This window comes from Mirounga leonina, unplaced genomic scaffold, assembly GCF_011800145.1.
Source record: "Mirounga leonina isolate KUSES-001 unplaced genomic scaffold, KU_Mleo_1.0 Mir_127, whole genome shotgun sequence".
NCBI classification, from domain to species: domain Eukaryota; kingdom Metazoa; phylum Chordata; class Mammalia; order Carnivora; family Phocidae; genus Mirounga; species Mirounga leonina.
Window position 1 is genome coordinate 72524387 of NW_023270316.1, and position 27298 is coordinate 72551684.

At 41.1% G+C, this 27298-nt stretch overlaps 1 protein-coding gene across 1 annotated transcript in view; it reads left to right on the plus strand.

The window, feature by feature from the left end:
• FLT1 (fms related receptor tyrosine kinase 1) overlaps positions 1-27298 on the plus strand; it is a 174246-nt gene that overhangs the window by 42712 nt on the left and 104236 nt on the right. Inside the window, exons 4-10 of the mRNA XM_035003626.1 lie at positions 8559-8683; positions 12328-12490; positions 12591-12727; positions 15213-15387; positions 16329-16446; positions 18594-18763; positions 19164-19323. Of these exons, the coding sequence (XP_034859517.1) occupies positions 8559-8683; positions 12328-12490; positions 12591-12727; positions 15213-15387; positions 16329-16446; positions 18594-18763; positions 19164-19323 (1048 nt within the window). The remainder of the gene's footprint in view (positions 1-8558; positions 8684-12327; positions 12491-12590; positions 12728-15212; positions 15388-16328; positions 16447-18593; positions 18764-19163; positions 19324-27298) is intronic.

Below are 27298 nucleotides of genomic sequence, written 5' to 3' on the forward strand. Positions count from 1 at the left end.
TGTATTGTACCACGTATGAGCATTTCATCTCTTTTTGTTGCTGGATGATATTCCACTGTATGGATCTACCACATTTTAGCTACCCATTTATCAGTAGATGGACATTTGAGTTGTTCCCATGTTTTGGCTATGACATTCATATACAAGTTTTTGTGTGGACGTAAGTTTTCATTTTCTTTTCTTTTTTTTTTTTAAGATTTTATTTATTTATTTGAGAGAGAGAGAATGAGAGACAGAGAGCACGAGAGGGAAGAGGGCGGAGGGAGAAGCAGATCCCCTGCTGAGCAGGGAGCCCGATGCGGGACTCGATCCCGGGACTCCAGGATCGTGACCTGAGCCGAAGGCAGTCGCTTAACCAACTGAGCCACCAGGCGCCCAAGTTTTCATTTTCTTGGGTAGATACCTAGTGGAGGAATTTGCTGGGTCCTATGGTAACTCAATGTTTAACCATTTGAAGAAATGCCAGACTGTTTTCCAAAGTGGTTTCACCATTTTACATTCCTATCAACAGTGTATGAGGGTTCCAATTTTTCCAAATCCTTGCCAGTACTTGTTATTGTAGGTTTTTATTTATTATTACAGCCATCCAATTGGATGTGAAGCAGTATCTCGTTCTAGTGTGGATTTGTATTTCCCTGATGACTCATGATGTTGAGCATCTAGTCATGCACTTTTTGGCCATTTGTGTATCTTCTGTGGAGAAAGGTCTATTCAGAGCATTTTTCCAGTTTTTAATTGGGCTATTTGTCTTTATTATGAGTTGTAAGAGTTCCTCAATTTTTTATTAATATTATATATTAATATATTTTATATAATTATATATTTAAAATTTAATATCATCTAGAGATAGAGTGTAGTGACACGTTACAGATATATATATGTCTAGATTTTAATGTATTCTAGATTTGTATAAATATATACTAGATATTCTAGATACAGGCCCCTTATCAGATATATAATTTGCAAATATTTCCCTCATTCTGTGGGTTCTTCTCACTTTCTTTGATAGTATTCTTTGAAGCACAAAAGTTTTAAATTTTGATGAATTCCAGTGGATCTATTTTTTTCTTTTGTTACTTGTATCATAGTAAGAATCCAGTGCCACATCCGAGATCACGAAGATTCACCTCAAGGGCTTCTTTTGAGAGTTTTATAATTTTAATTCTTACATTTAGGTCTTTGATCCATTTTGAGTTAGTGTTTGTGTATGGTGTGATAGAAAGGTCCAGCTTGATTCTTTTGCATGTGAAGTTACTCCAGCACCATTTGTCGAAAAGCCTATTCTTTCCCCATCGAATGATCTTGGCACCTTGTCAAAAATCAACTGACCGTAGACTCATGGGCTTAGACTCTGGATTCTTAGTTCTACTCCATTGATCTATGTGTCTGTCCTTACGCTAGTACCACACTGTCTTAATCACTGTTGCTTATAGTTTTTGTGGTAACTTGAAATTGAGAAGTGTAGTTTTATACTTCTTGTGTTAAATATATTCCTAAGTACTTTTTTCTTTTTGATGGCTGTTATAAATGGAATTGTTTTCTTAATTTCATTTTCAGATTGCTCATGCAAGTATATAGGAATATAATTTGCTTTTGTATATTGTTTTTGGACCCTGCAATCTTGTTGAACTTATTTACTAGTTCTAATAGTTTTTTTTTTTTTTTTTTTGGTGAATTCCTTAGGATTTTCTATATACAAGATTATGTCATCTGAAAATAGAGAAAATCTTACCTCTTATTTCTTTTTCTTGCCCAGTTGTGCTGGCTAGAATGTTTATTGCATTATTCACGATAGCCATGGCGCCTCTAATATAATGTTGAATAGAAGTAGTGAGAGTGGACGACCTTGGCTTGTTCCTAATCTTAAAGAGAAGGCATCCAGTATTTCGTCATTAGTATGACATTAGCTGTTAGGGTTTTTTTTGTTTTTGTTTTTTGTTTTTTTGTAGATTTTCTTAACAGGTTGAAGAAGTTCCCTTCTATTACTGGTTTGTTGAGTGTTTTTATCTTGAAAGGGGTTTGGATTCTGTCAAATGCTTTTACTGCATCTACTGAAATGATCGTATGCTTTTTGATTTTTATTCTATTGATATGGTATATTAATGACATTGATTTTTGGATGTTAAACCAATCTTGCATTCCTGGAACAAATCCCACTCAGTCATGGTGTATCATTCTTTTTATATATATTCAGTTTGCTAGTGTTTTGTTGAGCTTTATGGTATCCACATTCACAAAAGATATTGATCTGTGGTTTCCTTGTAATGTCTTTGGTTTTGGTATTAGACTGCCCTCAGAATGAATTGGGAAGTTTTCCCTTCTGTTTTAGAACAGTTTTTGAAGAATTGGTATTAGTTATTTAAATGTTTGATAGAATTCACTTGCCATCTGGGCCTGGGCTTTTCTTTGTGGGTAGTGTTTTGGTTACTAATTCAATCTCTTTACTTATAGGTCTATTTGGGTTGTCTGTTTCTTGCTGGGTTAGTTTCAGTAGTTTATGTTTTTCTAGGAACCTGTCCATTTCAGGTTATTTAACTTACTGGCACACAATTAACAATATTCCTTTATAATGCTTTTTATTTTAGTAATGCTGGTAGTAATGTCTCCTGTTTCCTCTCTGATTTATTAATTTGTCTTCTCTCTTTTTTTCTTGTCTTGGCCTGTCTGTTTAAATGTTTTCCAATTTGTTAATCTTTTTTTTTTTTTCTAAGATTTTATTTATTTATTTGAGAGAGAAAACACGAAAGAGCAAGTGAGCACGAGCCGGGGCGGGGTGGGGGGTGGGGGGAAGGGGCGGAGAGAAGAAGAGGGAGGGGCACAAGAGGGCAGAAGGAGAGGGAGAAGCATACTCCTCGCTGAGCAGGGAGCACGATGCAGGCTCGATCCCAGGACCCCAGGATCATGACCTGGGCTGAAGGTCTTAACTGACTGAGCCACCCAGGAGCCCCATCCAATTTGTTCATCTTTTCAAAGAACTAGCTCTTGGTTTCACAGATTTTTCTCTATTGTTTTTCTGTTCTCTACTTCATCCATTTCTACTCTAATCATTATTCTTTCCTCCCTTCTGCTTCCTCTAGGTTAAGTTTGCTGCTCTTTCCCTAGAGTTTTAAGGTGGAAGAGTGGGTTATTGACTTGAGGTCTCTCTCTTTTCTCAGTGGAGGCATACAGCTATAAATTTCCCTCCAGACAGCTATAAATGTTAGCTCCATCCCATAAGTTTTGGAATATGACATCTTCATCTTCATTCATCTATTTTCTCATTTCCCTTTTGATTTCTTCTTTGTTTGATTCACTAGTTAGGAGGGTGTTGTTTAATATGTGGGCTTCCCAAGTTTCTTGCTGTTACTGATTTTGGTTTTCATTCTACCGTAGTCAGAGAATACTCTTTGTATTATTTCTGTCCTTTTAAATTTGTTGATGTTTGTTTCATGGCCTAGCATACAGTTTATCCTAGAGAATGCTCCACGTACACTTGAGAAGAATATATAGCCAGCTGTGATGGCTGGGGTCTCTTTTAGGTGTCTCTTGGGCCTCTCTGGTTATTAGTGTTGTTCAAGCTCTCCATTTCCTTTTTGATTCTCTGTCTAGTTGTTCTATTGAAGTTGGGATATTGCAGTCTTCATCTATGATTGTTGAATGGTCTATTTCTGTCATTTCTCTCAGTTTTTGCCTCATGTATTTTGTTACTCTGTTGTTAGTTGCAGATGTTTATAATTATTATATCTTCCTGATGGATTGACCCTATTCTTATTATAAAATGTCCCTCTTTATCTCTAGTAACATTTCTTGTTTTAGAGTCTATTTTATCGAATATTAGCATAGCTACTTCAGCTTTCTTATGGTTGCTCCAAAGCTCTGCTTTGAATTTTCATAGACTTTGATGGGCCCTGTAAATGAGTGAAGACATTACCCCTTTTCCTTTTTACCCCCCTTCATCTTTCAAATGAAATATTTTACCAATCAACCAACTCTCCTTGAGCACTAAGTATGGTCCCCAACACGAAAACCTGTGTGACGTGAAAACTCTTGGGTCTAGATTAGAACGCTTTCATGGGATTGGTTCATCCTCTTTACTTCATCCTCAATAAATTAAAATCACATCCTCCGCTAAAATAACGAGGAGTCGTCATGACCAGAACTTAGAGGTAAGAAACTGAAATTGAAAAGGAAATCAGGGAAAATTTTATTAAAATCAGAGGACTACGAAGGTTTTAGGAAAAAGATGTTTACTCTTGACCTCCTCTTCAAGTCAGAAAAGCTTCCCCGAATTCTTTGGGTCGTTCACTTGCCCCGAATGCCGCGGAAGAACCCCCAAGTGATGCTGGTGGGAAATGGCATGGAATGAGGATGGAATGCTGGGACCCCTGTGTCTGTGGGGCTTACTGTGCCAGAGTGAGTACAGATTTCAAAAGGAAAAAACACATTTAAAAAAACAGATGTAATACCACTCAGAGCACAGAGAGTGAAATGATTTGCCTGAGGTTTCACAGCCAGTGATGTCCCTGTTTGATCTTTCCCTGAGTCTGAGCCCCCTTGTTGTCCTAGAGGAGGCTAGCCCCGATCCTGCCATTAGAGGAGAGCACCTCACATTCTGGGCCAGTTTCCTGCACTGCTCTGAGCTCTAGGAGTTCAGAGAGGGGAGGGTGGCGTGACCTCTGCCTAGCTGGGTGTTGGCACGAGGCCCTGGTGACAGTGTGTCTGCGCTGTGAGTGTGCCGACAATCTTCCTCGCTCAACAACCAGCCAATTTGGTCTCAGGAAACCACTCTGCAGTGCTGGCTGGGTTCAGAAGTCATTTTTAATTTTGTGACAAAGACAAATGTGTCCTAGGGGAGTAGTAAGTGGTTTTACTGGTGATATTAATGGAACCGTGACCTCTTCTGTATCTATGGTCCTACAAAACAAAAAATGTTTGTATTATAATATGTCAGGCAAGTTCATTCTTAGCCCTTCCTTGAAGCAAATTGTAGAGGAAGTATACTATTAATAAGCCCAGAGCATTGTGTGTGTGTGTGTGTGTGTGTGTATCCACAGTCATAACCTCATTTGCAAACACAGTGGATTTTAACCAACTGCTGACTTGATACAAATGATGTACCTTGAATTGTATTGGGATGGACACAATTCACTGAAGTTCCGAACAGAAGTGCAGTGGGCCCAGGGCTGATATTGGTATTGGCTTGTCGAGGCCAATAGTTGTAGTCAAATTCAAGTGTTGGGGGGATCCAAAGTGACAAAGGGAAAGGAAACATTCAAAGGCACATGGAGTTCACCTCTTCTGTTTTCATTTGGGATGGGAATTCATTAGCCTAGATATGACTGCACTGATGTTTACTATTTCCTGCCCCAACTTTTTATGCCAGTGCCCTTTGTTGCAAATAGTTGCTTAAGGAGACAGTAAATTAAATGTGAAGGATTTACAGTTTAGTTACATGAATTAAACCATTTCCTGGTGTTTGTGTTTACCTTGGGACTCACAAAGAAGACAAAAATATAGACTCACAGGAGGAAGGAAAGGAATGATCAAATCCCAATAGTTTCTGCCTGAATGTCTAGCTCAGCAACTTTATTTAAGGGAGGAATTTTGTGCTGATAAGTGAATCTTTGTCTCTGTATAATTAACTTTTCCTCTCTGCATATGTTGCTATACCCACTGAGCTCTCCTAATAGACATATAACTATTAACTGTGCAGTATTAATGTCTATTGGGTAAAACTAAAGTAAATAAAATGGCAGAATTGATAGTTTCCCTCAAGTAAAAATGGATGCTGCTTTATAATTTGAGACTTAAATTTAATAATTCAAAATGTTATTATAAAATAATACATGATCATTCTAGAAAATCTGACAAATATATAAAAAGGTAGATGAGAAAATAACAACAAAGCCACTACTCAAACATTTTAGTGTATTTTTTTCTATGCCATAGACGAATATATAGTTATACCTTTTATAGTTAATTTTTTTTTATACCTTTTATAGTTAAGATCATGGGTATAATTAGTGATTTTCATATATCCCAACCCCCTCTCTCCATAAGTTCAAATCTCTCATAAAAATAAGAAAAGTAAGAGCCAGCACATATCCAGTATTAACTGTCTGCCAGGTACCATTCTAACCACTTTACATATATTCCTTCATGTAACCCTCATAATAGCCCTTTGAAGTAGATTTTGCAAATGAAGCACAGAGAGTAAAATGATTTGCCTGAGGTTTCACAACCAGTAAGGGGGAGAGCCAGGATTCCAACCCAGTTTGTAAAGTGTGAGCTCTGAACCCCCACCATCTGCTGATGCCCTCTGACTCAGCCTTTGTAACCGCCCTGTCCCCAAGCCTACCCTCACAGCCCTGCCCCTGGGTGATTGTCCTCTTCTCAGAATTCCTCTAATACTAGACAGTATGACAGGGCACATCCTTTCCCCACTGTGTGTGTGTGTGATAATCAGGCTGAGTCTCTGAAGAGCAGTTGCTGGCTACAGCCCTTGTGGGGCTGGGTGGGAGGGTAGGGGGAGTTCCAGCCCTGAGGGTGGTACAGGGGAAGGTCAGGAGATACTGGCCTCCAGGCCTGGCTCTGCTCACCTCACTTCACATATTTACACCTCTGTCTTATCTGTAAAAGGACAGAGTTGTTGGATAGCCCTTCATCCATTTTGTTAGGTCATTCATTCATTCACTGACTACACGTCAGACTGAGATGCATACAATCTGTTTCCTCTCCTGTAGGAATTCATCAGCCAGTTTGTAGCCAGAGAAGTAACCTGCCCATTGAGTGTAGAGTGTGTGAAGTGTGGTTATTGGAGAATGTTGGGGATTTGGGGAGGGCCCCTAAGGTGGGCTGGGGCGGAGAAAGGGTATAAGGAAGGGGCTGGCCTAGCAAGGCTTCCCAGAGGACAAGGAGGAATTCTGTGTCTAGCGTGTGTCAAATGATTCCATCTTAAGCAGGCTACACCAATGTTACTTTTTTTTTTTTTTAATTAAAACTACAGGAATTTATTGTCTCACATTCTAGAAACTAGAGGTTGAAATCAGCGTGTCAGTGGGACCATGCTACCTCTGAAACCTGTAGGGAGGGGGCTCCTTCTATGTCTCTTCCTACCTGTGGTGGTTGCTGGCAATCCTTGGCAGCCCCCAACTTGCACCTCATCACTCAGTCTCTCCCCGTGTATTCATGTGGCTTCTCCCCCCACATTCCCCATGTCCGTCTCCTCGGGGCCATCTTCCTAAAAAGGCACCAGTCATACTGGAGTAGGAACCCACCCTACTTAACTGATAATTCCATAAGCAATGACTCCATTTGACCCAAATGAGGTCACATTCTGAAGTACTGAGTCACATTCTGAAGTGAGGAACTTCCACATTTTGGTTTTGGGTGGGGGGACACAGTTCAACCCACAACAACTTCATAGCCACCATCTAGTCCAGGCAACCACTGCCTACTTACTGCTGTGTGTCTCCATTCTCCATTCAGTGTCCAGAGCGAGCTTCCTTAAAGTACAGCAAGCAGGTGGGGGGAACTCGTTGGATCTTTCAGGTCCAGTTGGAGGGAGTTAACACCATACTTTCCATCTGGGTGTCTAAGGCTGAAGCCAAGGGCAGAAGATGGGAACACAGTGACTCCTGAAGAGATCATGAGATGTCAGTGGGTCCCTGAGGGTGAGGGCATTGGAGGCTGTTCGAATGTTCCTAAAGGATCTGATGCTCCTTCTGGTCCACAGAGGAACCACAGAGAAGTTGAACAGGTGGTTTGAATCCTTTTGGCCTCTGAGACTTAGCCAGATGCCATTCTTCTGAAGGGTGGTATCTTGGTGATTATTTAAAGCGTCTTCCAGCCCTCTCTGCATGCACTGGGACATACTGTGCTATTAGGAGATACCTAGCACATACTAAAGAAATCTAATCTGCCTAGGAAATCAATGCAGTCCTCAACACCGCTTGTCCGGGCTTTCCCCTGGCCCCGAGCAGCTCAGAGCTTCTCACTCATTATTAGTCTGCTGGGAAAGGTCTAGAAAACCTTTAAGTCAGGCTTCTGTCATTCAAATGCTAATCCTCTCTCCAAACTGACACCCCTGCATTACCTCTGTCTGCTCCAAGGTCAGCTGACCATTGCACCCAGGGCCCTTTGACTCCTTACAAAGGCTCTGGAGGGCGCTTCCTGAGGCATTTAGCATAGCTGTGGTAAGAAGTGTATGCAGAATATTCTTCTTTCTTTCTCCCTGTGCTTTTATGGCTTTTTGCAATAGTGACCTAAACCCACCCCACCCCCACCCACCCCACACATCACAATGGCATTTTAGGGCATCAGGGGCAATCTGACCCAAGGTCAAGACCTCTTTAAGGAATTTGGTTTATTACAGAAGCATTCTGTTTCTGGGTAAAAACAAAAAGGGCCAAATTCAGAGACAAGAATGTGAACTTATGGATTATATTAAGAGGGACTCGTGTCAGTGACCATCCCGCCTCACCCAGCTACGGTGTCTAGATGTTGTTGATACAACCATTCATATATATATATATACATATATATATATATTATGTATTTTTCATTTTCTTCTCATTCAGATACAGGTAGACCTTTCTTAGAGATGCACAGTGAAATACCCGAAATTATATATATGACTGAAGGAAGGGAGATCGTCATCCCCTGCCGGGTCACGTCACCTAACATCACTGTGACTTTAAAAAAGGTAAAACCGAGCAATGCTTCTCTCAGAAAATCTTTACTGCAAGTGAGCACAATGAATTTCAAGTCCTTTTATCTCTCTGGAATGATTTTCTCACACATTTGGGCTGCTCAGTGGACTTTTCTGGAATGTCCTTTTACTATAAAGGATAAGTGCTAGAAGTCATACCCAGGCATGTACTTAAATGAAATATCATGACAATGTGGTGGGCATAAATCTGTGTGAATATAATGAAAGAACGAAAATCGTGCAAATGTTCATATATTGCCACAAATCCAAGTGTTTGCAAATGTGAGAAAAACCAATTCTGTTGCTTATACAAAGTAATAGCTTGGCAGAGAGTGGTTACTCTAGATTTTTGCTAAGGACAGAACTGTGAGACAGGTGCGTGTGGACCCACTACCTTTAGTTTGGGTTGTGAAGTTCCTAGGAACAAAAAGCTTAAGTCCTGCTGGGCAGCCAAACCTAGCTGCTTAGGGAAAGGGAAAAAAAGGGAGTGGGGGCAAGAAAGCTACACACGACATTTTTTCCTTCATATCAAGTTGTAAACCATGCATGTGGAGAAAGAAAAAGATTTGGGATGGAATCTAATAAAGATAAAAGCTAAAATGTCACATTCTAGCTAATTCATCGATGCTAAGAGTTTGGGAACAGACTAGGGTGAAGAGGTGGACAAGCACTCCCCAAATGGAAAATGGTGGTGAGTCCCGAGAGCTTTGAGCTTTAAGAGGAAAAGTTAAGCCTTTCTCAAGGCAGCACGAAGCACCACCATCACCCTGTAGGTACTCACGAAGCGTTTGGTGGTCGCAGTAGTCAAGTCTGAAAAGCTTGGAGGGATTTCCAGTATCACTAGAGTCCTGGAATATGATGGAGGTGTCTCCCAGTCTTATTCCCTTGAATTCACTTTCCTACATTATTGATTTGATTTAAGCCCTCAGGATAGTCCATCGGTGACAGGTTTTAGCTTCCATTATATGTATGTGTCCCTGCCAGTAATTATAAAAGCATTGTATTTCAGAGCTGGAAGCATCAGAGGAGTTTAAACCAATGGGTGGAAGGAAAAACTGAGATTCTGGGGGAGTTGGGGACCTCCCAGACCACACTGGGCTTTGGAATCTGTATCTTGACCTCTCCTTCCATGCCCTTGCCACCTTGGTTAATGGTTTAGTTTGCACAGGAGAAAGACCAGAGTGGTTAAGAACAGAGCCCTGTGGCACGCTGCCTGGATTCTGATCACTCAACCACTTAACCTGCTGGACAAACTGGCAAATTATCAAAACTCCCTCCACCTCAGTTTCCTCATTGGAGAAATGGGGTCGCACCCACCTCACATGGATGTTAGGAAGTAACTGAGGTGATACATAAAAAGCCCTTAGAACAGTTCCTTGTACAAGCTGAGCGCCATTAAGGGTTAGCTGTTATTATTTATCTAACAGCTTAATACCCAATACTTGATTTATTATCAAGTGATATTTATTATCAAGCGTGGTATCCACTCCTCTTAGTCTGAGGTAATAATCACTGTGTGATGACCGTGGAACATACCACGGGACTGCCTTTTGGTTCTAGTGCAGATCATTTGTCTGTTGTAAGAAACAGTCCCACATTCCCCCATGTAAAAATATGAGGGGGGGGGAGCTTATTTTCTCTGTTTTTCTACCTAAGATCTATAACAGACATGAGAGAAAGAGAGAGAGGGGGAGAGAGAGAGAGAGGGAAAGAGAGAGGGAGGGAAGAGAGAAAAGCACACTGTTCTAATAGGGCTTTGGGTTTGCCACATATATATGGAAACTATTCGAACCTATTATGTATGTATGTCGCCCTAAAGTTGTAAGATCTTTTCCACTTCTCCACTTCTCCTTTTGTCCCTTTTAACTTGCTGTCCCCTCCCTCTCCTTTCCCCCGCTAGTGTTGGTAGAGCCATGTAAGCTGGAGACAGCCTCCCTATCCAGTCCTTTCTCTCAGGGCTGCCCCTCTGCGTGCCTCTCTGTGACACTCGTAGGCACCACCACAGCTGATGAGCTACATGGGCTTCTGCTAGTTTAGCTCTCGGCAGCTCGGAACAAAGCTTCTTGGTCAGTAGAATCCTACTAGTGGCCATAAGGGCAGATTAGAGTAAGCGAAACTTCCTCTGAAACCTTAAAGGAAACTTTAGTGTATTTCTCAGTTGTGCTGAGGAAGTCCATCAGTGAACCTTTCTTTTAGATTCGGTACATGCTCGTGTTCACCTATGTTTAAAGCATCATAGGTCTCAATCCCTGACTTAAATTTGTCTGAGCTTTCCCCTTAATAATTTGCACCAAATTAGAGGAGAAGGTTCTTTTCCTCCCACTGGAGATAAAGCCTTCCTAAGCCTGCAGATAGAATCATGATTTACTAGAACACTAAATGCATCCTTCACTTGCTTGCAAGTTCCTCATAAACAGGGTGCAGCTCATTTCAAAGCCGTGTGACACTCTGGTAACACAGACAGACGCAGACATGCTCACTGGGAGAGGGCGCTGGTGACGTTTCCCAGAGGAATTTCTGCCATGGAGTCACAAATCCCAGCCAGATTAGCTCCTTCAACAAGCAATATAAATAAATGATAAACAGATAAGCGATGCAAGGTGCACTTTTTAGAAGATGAAAAAGATCTGAAACATCTTCAGGGCAGTTTGCCCTTTCCTTTTTAATCTGTTGTGGGAAGGTAATCTGATTTTTTTCTTCCCCCCTTTTCCAGCAGGGCATAAGTCATAGTGGTTGTCAGAGATGCCTCTGAAATTGGGCTGGCAATCTGGCATCAGGGGAATTTGGCTGGGTCAATCAGTGGAGCAGTATCCCCTTTATAAAGCCTCATCCCAAGGCGGATTGTTTATATGGTAATCTTTAAAAATAAAATTCTTGGCGTCCAGCGGAAGGCATAAGGGAAAATCAAATCATGGATTCCTTTCTTGTGTTTGGACTCAATGTGTCTGGGAATACTTCTAAGAATGTGAGAGCACTTCACTCACGACAGCATCTCCGGCCTCCACATCTGTTTGCAGCTGTCTTCACTGTCCATTTCCCTGGAGTTTCCCCTCCCAGAGGCAGAGTCGAGGCCCTCAGCCTTCCCAGAATGATAACCCCAGCGAGCACCAAGTGAATGCTATGAATCTCAAAGGACTGGGAATTCCTTAGTCCTCTGAGGACAGCCACCTCTTTACTAAATCATGAAAAGTGGGAGGACAAGTTATGGCTTGTTAAAAGCTCCAGATGATGAGGCCCAGGAGGGTAACCTGGCGGCCCCAGTGGAAAAAGTCCTGGTTGGTTTCTCTGTGGAGTCTCAGGCCAGTCCGTTACAAGGATGATTCCCAGAGGCCAAGCGATATGGGCTCCCAGTGCAAGTCTGACATGACAGCTAGGTCTATCCCGGGTGGGTGCAGCTTGTTGCCGAGGCTGATAACGAATTATCGTAATTACTGTAGTTTATCATCATAATGTATATCTCGCTCCACGCAAAGAAAACTAAAGAGCCCATGATGACAAACTAAAGTTTTTACCTGGACCATTTTCATTTTCAATGAAAACTGTGTTTCCACAAATTACGAGGGAAAGAGTATTGCCACGGTGCTAGTACGATTTTCTTAAAACATCTTTTTTTTTTTTTTTTTTTTTTTTCTTTTCAGTTTCCCCTTGATACCCTGATCCCGGATGGAAAACGAATAACCTGGGACAGTAGGAAGGGTTTTATAATAGCAAATGCAACATACAGAGAAATAGGGCTTCTGACCTGTGAAACAACAGTCAACGGGCATTTGTACAAGACCAACTATCTCACCCATCGACAAAGTAAGTGATGTTCCAAAGGCATGAGCGCAGGCGAAAACACCAAAATGCAGGGAAACCTTGATTAAAAAAAAAAAAAAAATCTCATTTCTTATGCTTGCAGCCAATACCATCCAAGACGTCCAGATAAGCACTCCAAGCCCAGTCAAGTTGCTTCGAGGTCGCACTCTTACCCTCAACTGCACTGCTACCACTGATTTGAACACGAGGGTTCAGATGACCTGGAGTTACCCTGGTGAAGTGAGTGACGTTTTTCTCTGGCTTCTGGAGGGCAGTATTGCTTTCTGGCAAGTGACGTGCCGCTGGGTTTTTGAGGTGGGGCAAAATCAGCATCTTCTGACTCACGTGGCAGTTCCGAGTGAACAAGGAAGCTGTGGGTGTGTTTTGGGGGCTTCCCTTGTCTGATGTTCCCTGAGTGTGTGTGCATAGATACAGTCTTTTGATGTCTGGAGGTTTTGTTTTGAAGTATATAGGCTGGTATTTCTGTTGCATGATTCCGGGTGGAAAAGGGGATCGTTTCATCCTTGGAAACTGTTCTCTGGGATTTAGAGATGAGAGGGAAATTTATCACTCAATGCCAGGCAGGGCCTATCTGTGGTAAGAACAACAACAAAAAGCTGTTGTCAGCGCATTAATGTCAGATACCCGCAGACAGCGAGGCACCTGATTGGAGCATGTTTGGAAAAGATATTCCAAGCCAGCCGGCCAGTATCCCCTTTGTTCAGTGACAAAGGAGCAATGCTGTCCTTCAGAAAAATGAGAAGAATGAAGACTGAGTCGGGGCTCCTTATTCAGACCAAACGTCCCTGCAAACAAACAGTCATCGTTTGCAGGCGTGTAGATGGGGAATCGATGATCAGCTGTTGTCACCGCGGCCCCCATTGGCTGGGTGGCAGTATGACGGATGGGGCATATCCCAGGCCCAGTCATGCGTTCGGTCATTCAGATTGCGCAATCACAAAGGTTACCGATGATTAAATTTTATGCTAAGATTAATGCGTCAGCCCCAAGCTACTGTTATTTCTCATCAACATTTATTGCCATGGAAATAGAATAACTTGGCAACAAAAAGATGCAACAAGTGCCCTGTAGGAAGGACTCGTCAGTCCTATTTTCTAGAAAGTGATATTGTTTCATTTAAATAACAATGCTATGACTTGCAGCAATTGTTTCTGGGTTTTGATAGAAGTCAGATATTCTCAGTAAACGCCAGGAGGGAACAAACTCTTATCCTGTTGGTGGCTGTATGACAAGATATGATAAAACATCTACTGACCACCAGTTACCTTCGAAAATGGCGCTGTCCAATAGAACTTCGTGTGATTGAAATATCTTTTCTGACTAATACAGTAACCACTAGCCACAGGTGGCTAATGAGGGCCTGGAATGTGGTTCCTGTGACTAAGGAACCGAATTTCTTATTTTAATTTTAACAGCCCACATGTGGCTGGTGGCCACGGTGCCAGACAAAACAGTTACCTGAAACCCGGGATCAGCTCTTTTCCAAAGGCAGAAACAGCACCAATGTTACTCAAATTTGGGAAGGGAAGAGTTCTCCAAGGGAGAAGACAGAAGTAATACCTACAGAGAGTGGCTGAAAATCCCTCAGGCTGGCATTTAAGGGGCTGCTGCTCTGATTTTTGATGGTGGTGGTTGACATCTTCTTTCTGGTTGCTGCCGAGAAGGAAGAAAACGGCCTACCCGTGTGTCTGTTCCAGCAGGGCAATGTAAGGACAGGTGGTAGAAGTTTCGTAAACGCGGCACAGAGGAGAGCTAATTTCAAGACCCAAAGACCAGTACCGTACTTTTCAATGTCTTTTTTCCATGCCTCACGGGGAAGGATGGAGAGGGAGAAATAACATATTATGTGTTATAAAATGTAATGCTAAAAAAAAAAAAAAATGAGAGAGGGGGAAGGAACAATGGAAGGAAAAGGCAATGTGATCTCATCTTCTCAAAACCAGGAAGGAGGCACTGTGACCACTTTACACTGCTGAGCCCCAGGGCCTGCTCCTGGTGTGCCCTGAGGCAAACACAGGAGGACGTCCCACCACCACCACCATCAGAGTGTTGGCTACGCTTGTAGATGGCTTTGCATGTCCTCAGATCCATTCAGTGTGATTTAGCAGAAATTGGTAAGCCTTGCTCAAAATAGTGAAATGATGAAAGCAAGATTATTACACTTTAGTCCGTGTAGCCAGGACTCATGATTTTTTCCTTCATTTCCAGTAAGGAAGCAAGAGAAAATTCACACGGTGATTTATTAGAGAAACAATGTCATGAAGCCAGATACCAAAGATACTGACTGCCTGAGTTAGCCACGTCTATGCCCAGAGAGCTGGTTACTGTTTAGAGAGGCGTGTGCTGGAGGGAAGGCACTAGATTTATACTCCAAAGACCTGAGTTTCCTGCCCACGGTGGCCTCTGACGCTTCAGCCTCTTCATCTGTAAAAGGGCAGTGATGCTGCCTATCTCATTGGGTGGTTGTGAGAAACTACTGAGTTAATGTAAATGAAAGTCCATCTGGAGAAGATGATGTGCTAAATGAGTGCCCCCATGGCAAATATTTGAAACGCATTGAGATACAGTTTGAGTTTCTAAACATCTTGCTGTTAGGTGGGTTTGCTTCTCAGCGTAAAATGTCCATCATAATAATCTGAGAAATGCTATCACCTTGAGCATGAACAATTACTACTTCCACATTTGCTATACATTTTCTTTCTAGACAAAGAAGAGAGCGTCTATAAGGCAACGTATTGGCCAACGCACCTCCATTGCCATTGTGTTCTACAGCGTTCTTGTTATTGACAAAGTACAGAACAAAGACAAAGGACTTTATACTTGCCATGTGAAGAGTGGCCCGTCATTCAAATCTGTTAACACCTCAGTGCATGTATATGGTAAGGCACTCGTGCTCTGCTTTCTATCATCGTGGATTTGGGGCGGGTTCTATAAAAAATGTTTTTTTGGCCAAGAGGTACTCTATCATGAATGATACAACTTGATTCCCCTCCTCCCGCTGCCAAAAAGCAAAGCGCATTAAGTGTTGTTTAATACTTTCGAATTAGAGCATCTTTTCCTTGCCAGCTTATTGTGGTGAATAATTCAGTTAGATCATATTAAATTCTTTTTTTAGTATTCCATACAAACAAGACAGAAAAATATGACAGATTTACCTTCATTTCTCAGGTGCTGCTGTGAGCTAGAGAAAAATGTGGTGGGATAAGTTATTTAGAATAGATGTGATTTTATCCCTGGTTTTACCCTGATGAAATCCTAATATTGTTGCTTAATGCCAATAGGCAAGTTCTGTAAAGAAAATACTTAAACCTCTTTAGAATCCTTAAAAACCTTATTTATCTTCACTGTTGAAAAGAAAAACGGCGAGAGGCAGAAACCTGGAACACTCCTGGCAGTGGGCTTAGATATTCTTTTGATTTTCTCCAGTAGGGTTTTTTGTTTGTTTGTTTTTGTTTTAATCAGATCATTTGTTTTATGGTGTCTGAAGGAACTTTCTCCCAACATACTCATGTTTCAGAAGTATCTCTACTTTTCTGTGATGCGATACGGATATTTGAGATGTTCCATTCTCTGTGGCTCTGCCTTTGTTTTTCCGTTTTACTCGCAACCCTTTCATTTGAATGTACTTCACCAGTTAGAGTGCTTCTGAATTATTTTATTCAGGGCTCGATATTTGGGCTCACTGGTAGGCTTGATCAGAGTTCAGCTCTGTTTGTTTATTGCTTGCACCCTCCTTCTAGGAGGCAGGGGGTTGGGTTGGTGTTGTTCTATTTAGATAAACATGGTCTTTCCTAATCTCTTTATCATTCTCCTTTCAAAGATAAAGCATTCATCACTGTGAAGCATCGAAAACAGCACGTGCTAGAGACCACAGCTGGCAAGAGGGCCTACAGGTTATCTGTGAAAGTGAAGGCATTTCCCTCGCCAGAGGTTCTATGGTAGGACCATAATTATTTTCCTATCAGTTTAAGATATGCTTTGTAAGTAGGAAGATGCAGGAGCCCAATGACTGGAATTCCTGAAAAAATATCAAGAGAAGTTCCCCAGACGGTGGTGGAAAGCCAAGAACTGTGTTGATTTCTGGGGCTGGGAGCAAGCAGAGAGGCTGGGCTGGAGGGAAAAGGAAGCTGTCCCAGGATGGGGCAAGAGCTGAGGTGTTTTGAGTGCTCCGTTCAGTTCAGCCCTTCCCGTGCTGTGACTAAATTTCTGCATCTCTAAACCTCCCCATGATGTCAACAACCTTTGAATGGAGTATGTTGGGCAATGAGTAGGAAGCATCTTGAATATGTAACATGCTCTATTAACCCTGAAGAAGTGGGCCCTTGTAATGAAGATAATAATTCTTTTATTATCTGAAAATAATTCTTTTATATACAGCTGGGATGAAAGTTCCAGGCTTGTTGTAAAATTAAACAAACATTAATAGAGACAAGACTTATTCAGTCGCAGGGGTGGAGGAAAGGACCTACTTGAACTAATTAAGTTTTTTTTGGCTCGAAGTTTGCATATTCAGAACCTCCTGAAGCAGGTTCTTTTTGTGTTAGTACAACACCTGATGTAAAACAATGTAATCTGTTTATAATCTGTAGTCATTTTGTTAAATCATTTTTAAATGCCAATATCTTTGGCTCAAACCATTACATTTTAAACAAAGAGTACAGTACAAAACCGATTAGGAAAACAGCCCGTACAATATAGAAATGGTGCCATTGTAGAATCACCTCCACCAGACCTTATTTTGCTTTCAATATCATATGATTTGCAGTTTCCTCAAATAGTTAATAGGGAGTTAAAGAGAAAATTAAACTCTGTGCTGTGCCCCTTCATGCCATCACAGTAGAAGAGAGATTTTTTTGTTTTGTTTTATAATGTGTAAAAGGTCCAGTAGTAAATTTCCTGTGGTGTACATAATTCCTTAATAGGAATTTAATCACTCCAGGCTATACATTCCCTCTTTCAAAAGGGCCTGAGAGTATCCCCATCTATTAAACAGTGCTAATTTCTTTAGTAACTAAGCAGCTAGGACCTAAAACACATACACAATAAATCGATCCCTCTTTGAAAACACTGACTTGTTCATGAGAAATAAAGTAAATTAAGATGATATCTGCAGTCATAAAATAGAGCATAGTTATTTCAACTGCTTTGGAACCGAGACCCATTAGTGATGGGTATTTGCTTACAGGACAATGTAACGTTTGTATGGATATGAACTAACACCATTTCCAATATTAAACCTTCATATAGAACACAATAAGCTCCTAACAGATTAAAAAATGCCCAGCTAAAGAACTGTGCGATTTAATGAAATCACAGACTTGTAGCATTAAATCTTTGAGAAACTCTAGAAAATTTGGAGAAACTGAGGCTCACACGGACAAGTCAGGTGCACAGCACAGAGTGGCAGAGCTGGGACAAGCATTCAGGCCTCCTGAATCTCAGTTCTGTATGCAACTGCGTTAGGTATCTAGGCATTGATTCTGTATTTAAAGTTAAAAAGAATTTTTTTTTAAGTTTTGTACCTTTTGTTTGTGAGTTTTGTGCCTTAACTATTCTTCCACAGGGGAAAAATCTTGGTAATCTTGATTTTACTGTAGCTTATGAAAGGGACAACTGGTGTGACCATTTATACAACTAATAAGAACTCCACATGAGACCACAATAGGAAAGTCTATTTTTATTTTTATCTGGAGAAGTGATCTAGTTGATCTGACTTACAATGGCCCTTGTATTGCTAATGAAGCCTCATGGAAAACTGAAAAACATCTCGATGGGATCAGCCAGTGCTGCTGGGTGAATACTTAAGTCACGTGGTGACCAGCATCCTTGTGGGTACCTTAAAACCATCGCTTTTCTTTCTTCCTTCAACATACTTCTTCCTCCTTGCCAATAAATGTGAAGTGTTTCTCCATTTAAAAACCACACCTGGCTTTACTGAAAAGTTAGTGTCTACATTTGTAAAATGAATGTGGAGGACCAAAGGCTTGGAGCGTATCAACTTGAGCTCACAAATGTAAATGACAGCGTTAAAGTGATATCTGAGAGGCCGTGTGGAATGACTTCCCAATCACACTCTTAACCACAGGTTAAAAGATGGGTTCCCTGTGACTGAGAAATCTCCTCGCTATTTGGTTCATGGCTACTCGTTAATTATCAAAGATGTTGCTGCAGAAGATGCAGGGGATTACACGATCTTGCTGGCCATCAAGAAGTCCAGTGTGTTTAAAAACCTCACCACCATTTTGATTGTAAATGGTAAGTTTGCTGTTCGTACTTTCTTCTGGTTCTGGCAGGGGTGCAGTTCAGAAAAATTTGTAAACCAGAAGTCAATAGAACAACATCAGAGAAAACACACTTTTAAGTAATGATTTTTAAAACCATGTACGCCCCCATCATACCGATTTCATGTCTGCTCGTTATCTTCCATAAGCAATATGATTTTTTATCATTGTAATCATGACGTACACACCATGGAATCAATTTTTACTGTTATCAAAACACTTTTATTTATTTTTTTAAAAAAGGCAGTAATGACAACAGATATGTGTTGGTTTCCCCGACATCAAAACCAAGGAGAATGCGGGCCTTCATGTTGTAGACCCAGAGAAAGTCACTGTACAGCTCTTGACTTCTGTCCTGTTCATCTCCCTTCCAGTGAAACCCCAGATCTATGAAAAGGCCGTGTCATCCTTTCCAGACCCAACTCTCTACCCCCTGGGCAGCAGACAGACCCTGACTTGTACCATTTATGGTTTACCTCAGCCTACGGTCACGTGGTTCTGGCGTGCCTGTAACCACAGTCATTCCAAAGCAAGGTAAGGACAGTTTGTTTTCTAACTTTCGAATACTTGCTATACCTGGACTCGAGATTCTTTAAGGGACACAGATGGAAGTTTGCAAATGGGATGTGCAGTTATATTTGGGGCAAAGGCTTTCCCTCCCATGGGAAAAAGTCGGCAATATCTACTTTTCTTCCTTACTCGTTTCTAACCATTTCATAATTTTTCTCTTTAGTTGATAGTTTTAGGAGCACAGGGACAGAATCAAGGTCACCTTGTGAGCCTTTCTTGAAGCTCAGTTGGAACTCCAGTCTTGTTTTCAACTGAGAACCTCCAGACTTTGGCTAATTCAGCTACAGTGGCTTTCCCATTTCCCATTTTGTGAACATTGGGTATGATAGGAGATCTTCCCTGCCCTGGTGATCACTACCCGTCGTAGGTTTTGCTCATGCTCTTCTTTCGTTTCCACCCATTTGCTGCCTCCTGAGAAGTCCTTCCTTACCCTCCAAGGCTTAGCTTTGCCAACTCTCCTGACTGCCTCATTCAGATTCCTTTCTCCCTCTTCAGTAGGAACCACGCCTCATTTACGCCTTGTTACTTTACTGGGTTTGCATACAGTTGCATATATTTGTTTTATCTCTAAGCCCTGAGCTGACTGAGAGCAGCTCTGTGTCTTTAGGGCCCGGCACACACAGTGGTAGAGGCTTACTGTGTATTTGCTGAGTGGATACGTCCCTACCTTCTGGTCATTGTGCAGCATTTCCTTGCATCCTGTTGATGACTGAGTCCTGTTTGCTCTTTTCCCATTTTTGTTTAGTCTAGAGGAATGATGCTAAGGACAGTTCATGAGAGCTAATTTGAAGGACAGGAATAGAGTTGATAAGTGCAACAATCAGATACTATTGAGACCGCCCAAGAACAATCATTATGCCCTAATATTTGCTTTGTTGCTTTTAACTCCACTTGTGGAGTGTCGGGAAAGTTGCTATTTAAAAGAAAAAACAAAAACGAAAACAAAATTAGCTTGATAAAAAGTAAGACACAATTCTAGCATAAACAGAAGGGACTGTTTGGTTTTCTGGATTCTTCCTGCCATTTCAACTCTTCATCTTGTGTTGTAATCTTTTGCTTGAAGTCTTTCATTCTGATAGTGAAAGCTACTGGTGAGTCCTGGGGTTCCCGAGAAGTAGCTGTTTCCACACATGTCCCAATTTCTCATGTGAATGTCATTTCCTAAGAATAGAAATATGGAGAAATTACAAATCTTGACTATCTTCTTTACCACTGTGGATACTTAACCCAAAAGAAAGTGAGATCTACTGAGATTTTGTATGATTTTGCTAATTTAGGGGTAGGCACCCATATTTGTGGATCTATTCCCTTAAGGCCTGGATATTTGTGCTAACCTAACATGCAAATAAGTGAAAAATAACTAAATAATTTAAGCTATTTGGAGAAAAGTATAAAGTTGAATTTTGGGGGAATAACATAGCCTTTTATAGATGTTTTTAATTTTTGTTTTGACAATAGCAAATCTAAAATTTCAATTCTAGGGACACCTGGGTGGCCCAGTCAGTTTCAGGTTTTGATCTCAGGGTTGTGAGTTTGAGCCCCTCATTGGGCTCCAAGCTGGGCATGGAACCTACTTAAAAAATAAAAAATAAATAAAAATAAAATTTCGATTCTATTTAGGGCAGAGCTAGGAACCCTCTTAGAAAATAGCAATTATGAGTGAGGGAATATAATGTTATAAAGTTGGGTTTGAATAATGCTAATAAAATATGGTTTGGGGAATGAAGTCATTTGAAGTAAAGCTTTGGAGGCATTAGCTCTCTTTTTCTGATTTCTTTGTGGTACATGGGATCCTTCTCTTGTGTCACAGAGTAAATTTGCCAAGGTCTCGAAAGATGTCTAATTCCTCTTCTCTCAAGACTCAGAGCAGTGCCTCAGATCTTCAGTAAATGTTTGTTAACCATCTGACTTATTCTCTGATCAAGGCATTTTTTTTTAACCAATCACAAGACAGATCAGAAATGAAAGCTTTAACTTTTTCAGTGATGCTTCATTAAAACAATATATGTTGCTGCTTGAAATTATCTGCTACAAAATGTGCATATCCATAAGAAGTTGTTGTTTTTTTTTTTTCCTAAGTCAACAGACCAAGTAGCTTACGTGTGTCAGGCCCGAATTTGGTGCTTGGTGGTTAAATCAGTACGTTTAACTTAGAAATAGTTCAGAAAGATATACAGGACCTTTGTGAACTAGGAAAATAGAATAATTCTACTTCACCCTGTCAGAGAGATAGGAGCTAAAATTGACAGAGAAATGGAGCCTTCTTTAATTACTAGAAGTTTTCAAATATGTCTTTATATAAATGTATTTTATATATTTAACACCTAGGTTCCATTGTAGATAGGAATTTTAGTTAGTGACATTTGAATAAAGGGGAGATCTATTGCATGAATTTTTAAAATTTTATTTTGAGTTACATAGTAACATATTTGCACGGTGGTATCTACGCATGACTGTCAAAAGAGATTAGGTGGTAACATGTCCATATTACTCGTGAATATATAGAATAGTTCTTGGTATTTAAATTTTAGGCTCTAGTTAAAGGACATATCTATATATGGACACAAGCGAAGCATTACATTAGTTTTGAGGTTTGAATGTATTTGTTTTAAGTAGCTCAAACTTATTAATTGGTTTAATATGGCCAACTGGTTAATGTATCTAAGTTAAAGAGGTTCAGACTTAAATTGCATAGTTTTCTGGAGTCCAGTAAATACATTAAATATATTTTGAAACTGTCAGAACTATTGCTCAACTAGTTTACCTTTGTGGAAAATAAGAACCATAAATAAAATTAACAGAAATTTCCTCCTTTAAAAAAAAAAAAACAAAACTGTGATACACAGCTGAGCTATGTTTTAGCTATGCTTCTGATTCACCTAGAGTTTGTTCTTATAAAACATTAAGAATAAAAGAAAGGAGGAAAAAGGTAGTTACTTTTCAACTCACATTCCTAATGAGCTGAGAGGAAATATGGCAGAATCTTTTCCCCCTTTTACTTTTCTGCACATTTGGGTGGTAACGTAGCAGGAGAGCTAGAATATTTCTTTTGAATTTTTAATAGCATTAAAATAACTTGTCAATTCCAAATGAAGTGGAATTTTGGATTTTTCCTCATCCTTAGCAACTAGCAGAGACTTCTAAATAGATATTCCTAAACTTGTTCCAGGTTAGTGTGGGCATAACCTAGGGAGTATGCATAAGGGTAGTTAAGCTCAGAGTACCTTTCACATGTGTGTAGTTTACAGCTTCTGTTCATATAAAATACAAATGATTACACACACTTCCCAGAGACAATATGAGGTTCAAATGAGATCATGTATTTGGGAAAGGTACGGAGTGCCGTTGAAAGGCAAGGTTGTGGGGCGCCTGGGTGGCTCAGTCGGTTAAGCGACTGCCTTCGGCTCAGGTCATGATCCTGGAGTCCCCGGATCGAGTCCCGCATCGGGCTCCCTGCTCGGCGGGGAGTCTGCTTCTCCCTCTGACCCTCCCCCCTCTCATGTGCTCTCTGTCTCTCTCATTCTGTCTCAAATAAATAAATAAAATCTTTAAAAAAAAAAAAAAAAAAGGCAAGGTTGTGATTACTGCTAGCAGTGGGATAAAATTGTCTAAGCCTCCAAAACTTTTAAGGAACGTGAAAAGAATTTTCTGCCTACCATAGAGCTAGTTTCACAACAGTGACAATTTTTAACCTAACCAGCGCTTCTGAGAAATGAACACAAGTTGTGGAAAGTAAAGTGTATTTTGCTGTGCTTGAGAAATAGAAATGGAGTAGGTGTGGCCTGTAGAATTGAGGAAAACATAACACGATTTTTCAGAAGAAGAGAAATGAAGGAAATACAGCTGAGTTAGGCAAAAGCAAAAGCAAGACGACAAAGGCTGTGCAGCGGGGGACTAAAGTAACCATCCCAGTTTGTGCGGCCTCTCACTCACTCGTTTCCTGTCATGGGAGGAAGTGGTTCTGACCTGTGGGTTGGCAAAGGCCAGAGTGGGGCAGAGTGGGACGTGGGAGAGCTGATTCCTACGGAGGGAGTCCACAGTAGATTCTAGAACTTCACGTCCCCCTTGGATTTTGAAGCACTATGTGGAACTCCTGACCCGCCCATGCAATGAGCGGGTCTTGCTCCCATAGTCCTTTGCCACATATCTCTCTGCCACGGTGCTGGTTCTGTCTCGCAGGGAATAGTGTGCATGAGGTTGCCCACTGTGTGGAGCTTGGTCTCTAAAGGAAAGAGTAACAATCTTGGACTGGAGGGAGGGGACCCCTCTTCGGGAAATGGAGGACATGGATCTGTGGGTCCCTAGTGGGAAACAGGGAATGGACAGTGTTGGCATGATGCTGGTACTCCAGATCACCAGTTACATTTTTCTCAGAAAGAGTCTGAGATGTTGCAAGATTGCTTTTACTGATGCATGCTCGAGCGCCCAGGAGCCCTGCCAGTAACTGACTGGAGAATAGCAGGCCTGGCTGGGTCCTTTGCTCCCCGAAACCAGAGGGGTGGTGAGTGGGCTGAGGCTGGGTCATCCTTCCTGATGCTCGCCGTTAACCGATTAACACGGCTCCGCTCCCCGTCTGTGCCCAGAGTCTCCCCAGTTGTTTCCGAGGTTGTCTTGTCTTCTTTCTAAAACTAAGGCCTGCTTTTCAAATGTTGAATGTGTCTGGGTCTTTTCTCCAGGGAGGGTGAAGTGGCCTGTGGTCACTGATTACTGCAGGTTTGTTTTTAGACCGCACGCTCTTTCCATCACAGGCTGCTTTAATTCTCTGTCCCCAGCTAACTGTTGAGGTCACAAATAACACTGATAGATGATAATAGAGTGGCCTTTAGTGAAAGAGGCTGTTAAGTGTATCAAGTTCTTTGTGAAAAATCTCATTTTCTTCATTGGCTCTCTGTGATGACCAATAAAAATACACAGAGAGAAACTTCGGCTACTTCTCTTGCATTCACATTGTTCACATCTTACAAATGCATGTTGCACATCATCAGTGTTCAACCCAAATATACTGTCACCCGTCTACTTACCGCACCAGCCGTGTGCAAAACAAAGATACACACCATTGGCCTTCAGCATGTATGTTTAATGCTATAAGATCAAACACAGCTGGTCGTTACTTATTTTCTCCATACACGTACCTGCAGAATATCTTTTTCCCAGTCTCAGGGATAGAGACCTGGGAAGCAAGGAAGTGGGTTCTATTCTTGGCACAGGCCCTGACTTCTTTGTGACCTTGGCCAGTTATTTAATCTGTGCTTCAATTTCCCCTTCTGTAAATGGTAACTGCCCTGCTTCCCCTTTCCTATAATACACAGCTATTCGTGAGTGAAATGAGAAAATCACTTAAAATGACGTTTTCTTCATTCAGAAAAGCTTGAAATAATTTCCTAGTTGTTGCACACTGATATTTCCCTTCTGCTTCTTGCAAATTATAAAGCAATTTGACCTGAGGATTAACTCTGAGGATCAGTGCCAAATTCACTGAAAAAACCAACCTGTGAAAGCTGAATGGTTGTAGAAAAGCCTTACGCGTGTGTAAGTATGTATTCTGTGGTACAGAACTGCCTCAGTAATTATATTGCGAGTAATCACCCATTTAAAAAAAAAAAAAAAACAACCCTCTGCTCCTGCATTGCTGGTGTCAACCCACATTTTCTTCAGGGCCAAGCTGGACTACCTTTGCTGGTCTTGGTCCAACCCATCCAAGCAAAGGCATTATCGTTCTTTGCCCAGTTAGCCCTAAAACCTTGCTTGCTTTATTTGATCTTTCGCCAACGAGCCCCTTCAGAATGCAAAAAATGTCACTGGATTCTCAAGTCATGGCAGGTGAAAGGGGTAGAGTATCCTGTATTACTTTCTTAGCCAAAATGGGGGATTTGCTAGGAAAAACCCGATAGGCGTACGTGGCATTTCAAGGGACTGCTTCCAGAACTCTAAAGCCAGTCAGATCTGGAATGGCAAATAGTTACAGGCTTTAGAAGTTTAATAGGATATAATCATTCCACCACACAATTTGACATCCCATTTCTGAACACTCTTAACCAACTGAGCCACCCAGGCGCTCATTTCTGAACACTCTTCATCTGACCAGCAGTAGAGGACAGGGGATTGGGTCTAGGAAAAGCGGACCACTCCAGGACCAAGTGTGGTTTGCTGGGCTTCTTGGGGGCATGGGGGAGGGGGGGGCGAGGTGGCCTACAAAATAAGGGAAGGCAGAGACATCTAGGAACTATGAGAAGGGCTTGCTTAATTGCATCCCTCTATTGTTTACTTCAGCAAATTGGCAAAGAAAGGAAGGCCTGAATCATTAGGGATGTGAGAGGGATGGATCATCTGAGAGAAACGTAATTTCACATACCCCACTGATGCACAAAACTAACAGGACTGAAACAAAACAATTGTTAATGGTAGTTAATTAGAGATGTACTCAAGGACTTAATTGACTGCCAGCATGAATGTCTGTTATTTATTTATTTATTTATTTTGCTGAAACAATTTTATGTCCCATATTCTATCTACAAAATGAAAGTGTTAACAGTGTAAACATTTTTGAAAAAGTCAGCATTTCCTGGGGGCTAAATGTAGGTCAGATGTCAGAGGGAAGCATAATTTAAAAAGACCTCTTCTTTTGGAAATATCACGTACTGAGTGTTTTAATATTTATCACATTCCTCCTAAGTGTACATATAATTTGTATCCATGCATCTCTTGACATATTTTCTGTGCGGGGTACGTATGGGTTCAGGGACCCAAAGCAGGCATGCTGTCGAGAATTTTAGTTTGCCATACACAAAACCTTGAATCAAAATGGGGACTTTAAAGAAGACTCATTCACCAAAGACCACTTCAGCAGGACTTTGAGCTTGAACAAACAAGCTCAAATCAATCGGGCCATCGTCTTTAGGAGGCTTTCATCACAAGCAGAATGTGAATGTTCCCCTCCTAATGAGAAACTTCTTGCTTTCTGTTATATAATTGCTGGATGAGGAAGTGCATGCTGCCCAATGTGAATGTTTGGACGAGGGCCCTTATTAATATTTCATACAAAGTCCTGAGAACAGAGCACGAGTTCATGTGCCAAATGCCTGTATGCCACTTTTCTCTGCTTTGTGAGATTTTCCTCCTTTCCCCACTCCTCGTGGTAATACAGCGAGTCTGAGGAATAATTGTTTCTAATGAATTAACTGTCTCCTGTAATTGCTATCAAACATTTCATTATGTGTTTAAATTAAACCAAAAGGCTGAGTCATAGGAATGGTTTTTTTTAGGGATCTTTTGAGCAAAATTCAGTGTTGCTTCCCAGGATTAGGAATGCCAGAAGGTAATAACACATAGTTTGGGAAGATTCCTTAAAGAAGATTGGCAGAACCTCTCAAATTTTCTTTGGCCTTACTTACAGATTTTTAAAAACGGAATGGGCATTTTCTTACTGAATCTTAGAAACTAATGTCCTAACACAAGAGCATTAGGTAATGGATAAATAGGACCAATCACTTATAAAACATGCACCTGTTCTTGGAAATCTACATTTTAGTTAGACCTCCATTGACTTAGTAGACTGTTTTGTCCCCCCGCCATCGCTGGTGTAGCACAAAGAATAAAATCGGTAGACTGTTTCTTGAAATATGAACTCTGGTCTGTGGTTTTAATGTAACCTCACTGCCTTTTTGGGTGAAAAAGTAGAGCCTGGTGCATTGAGAAGAGAGAAAGGATGTAATGGATTTAGACTATGGCCAGATGGTGCCTTATAATGCACTTCAAGTCACTAGAACTTGTTTCTTCATAATTTCTCTCGAAGCTTCGGGGGGTGTCTTGTCACCTTGAATGCCACTTCTACTTAATGATAACAGATGTAATCAGTGAGCCCTTCCTAGTGCCAAAGCTGTGTTCACCCCTTTCCATACACTATCCCTAATCTGTACAATATTCCTGAAGGGACATAATT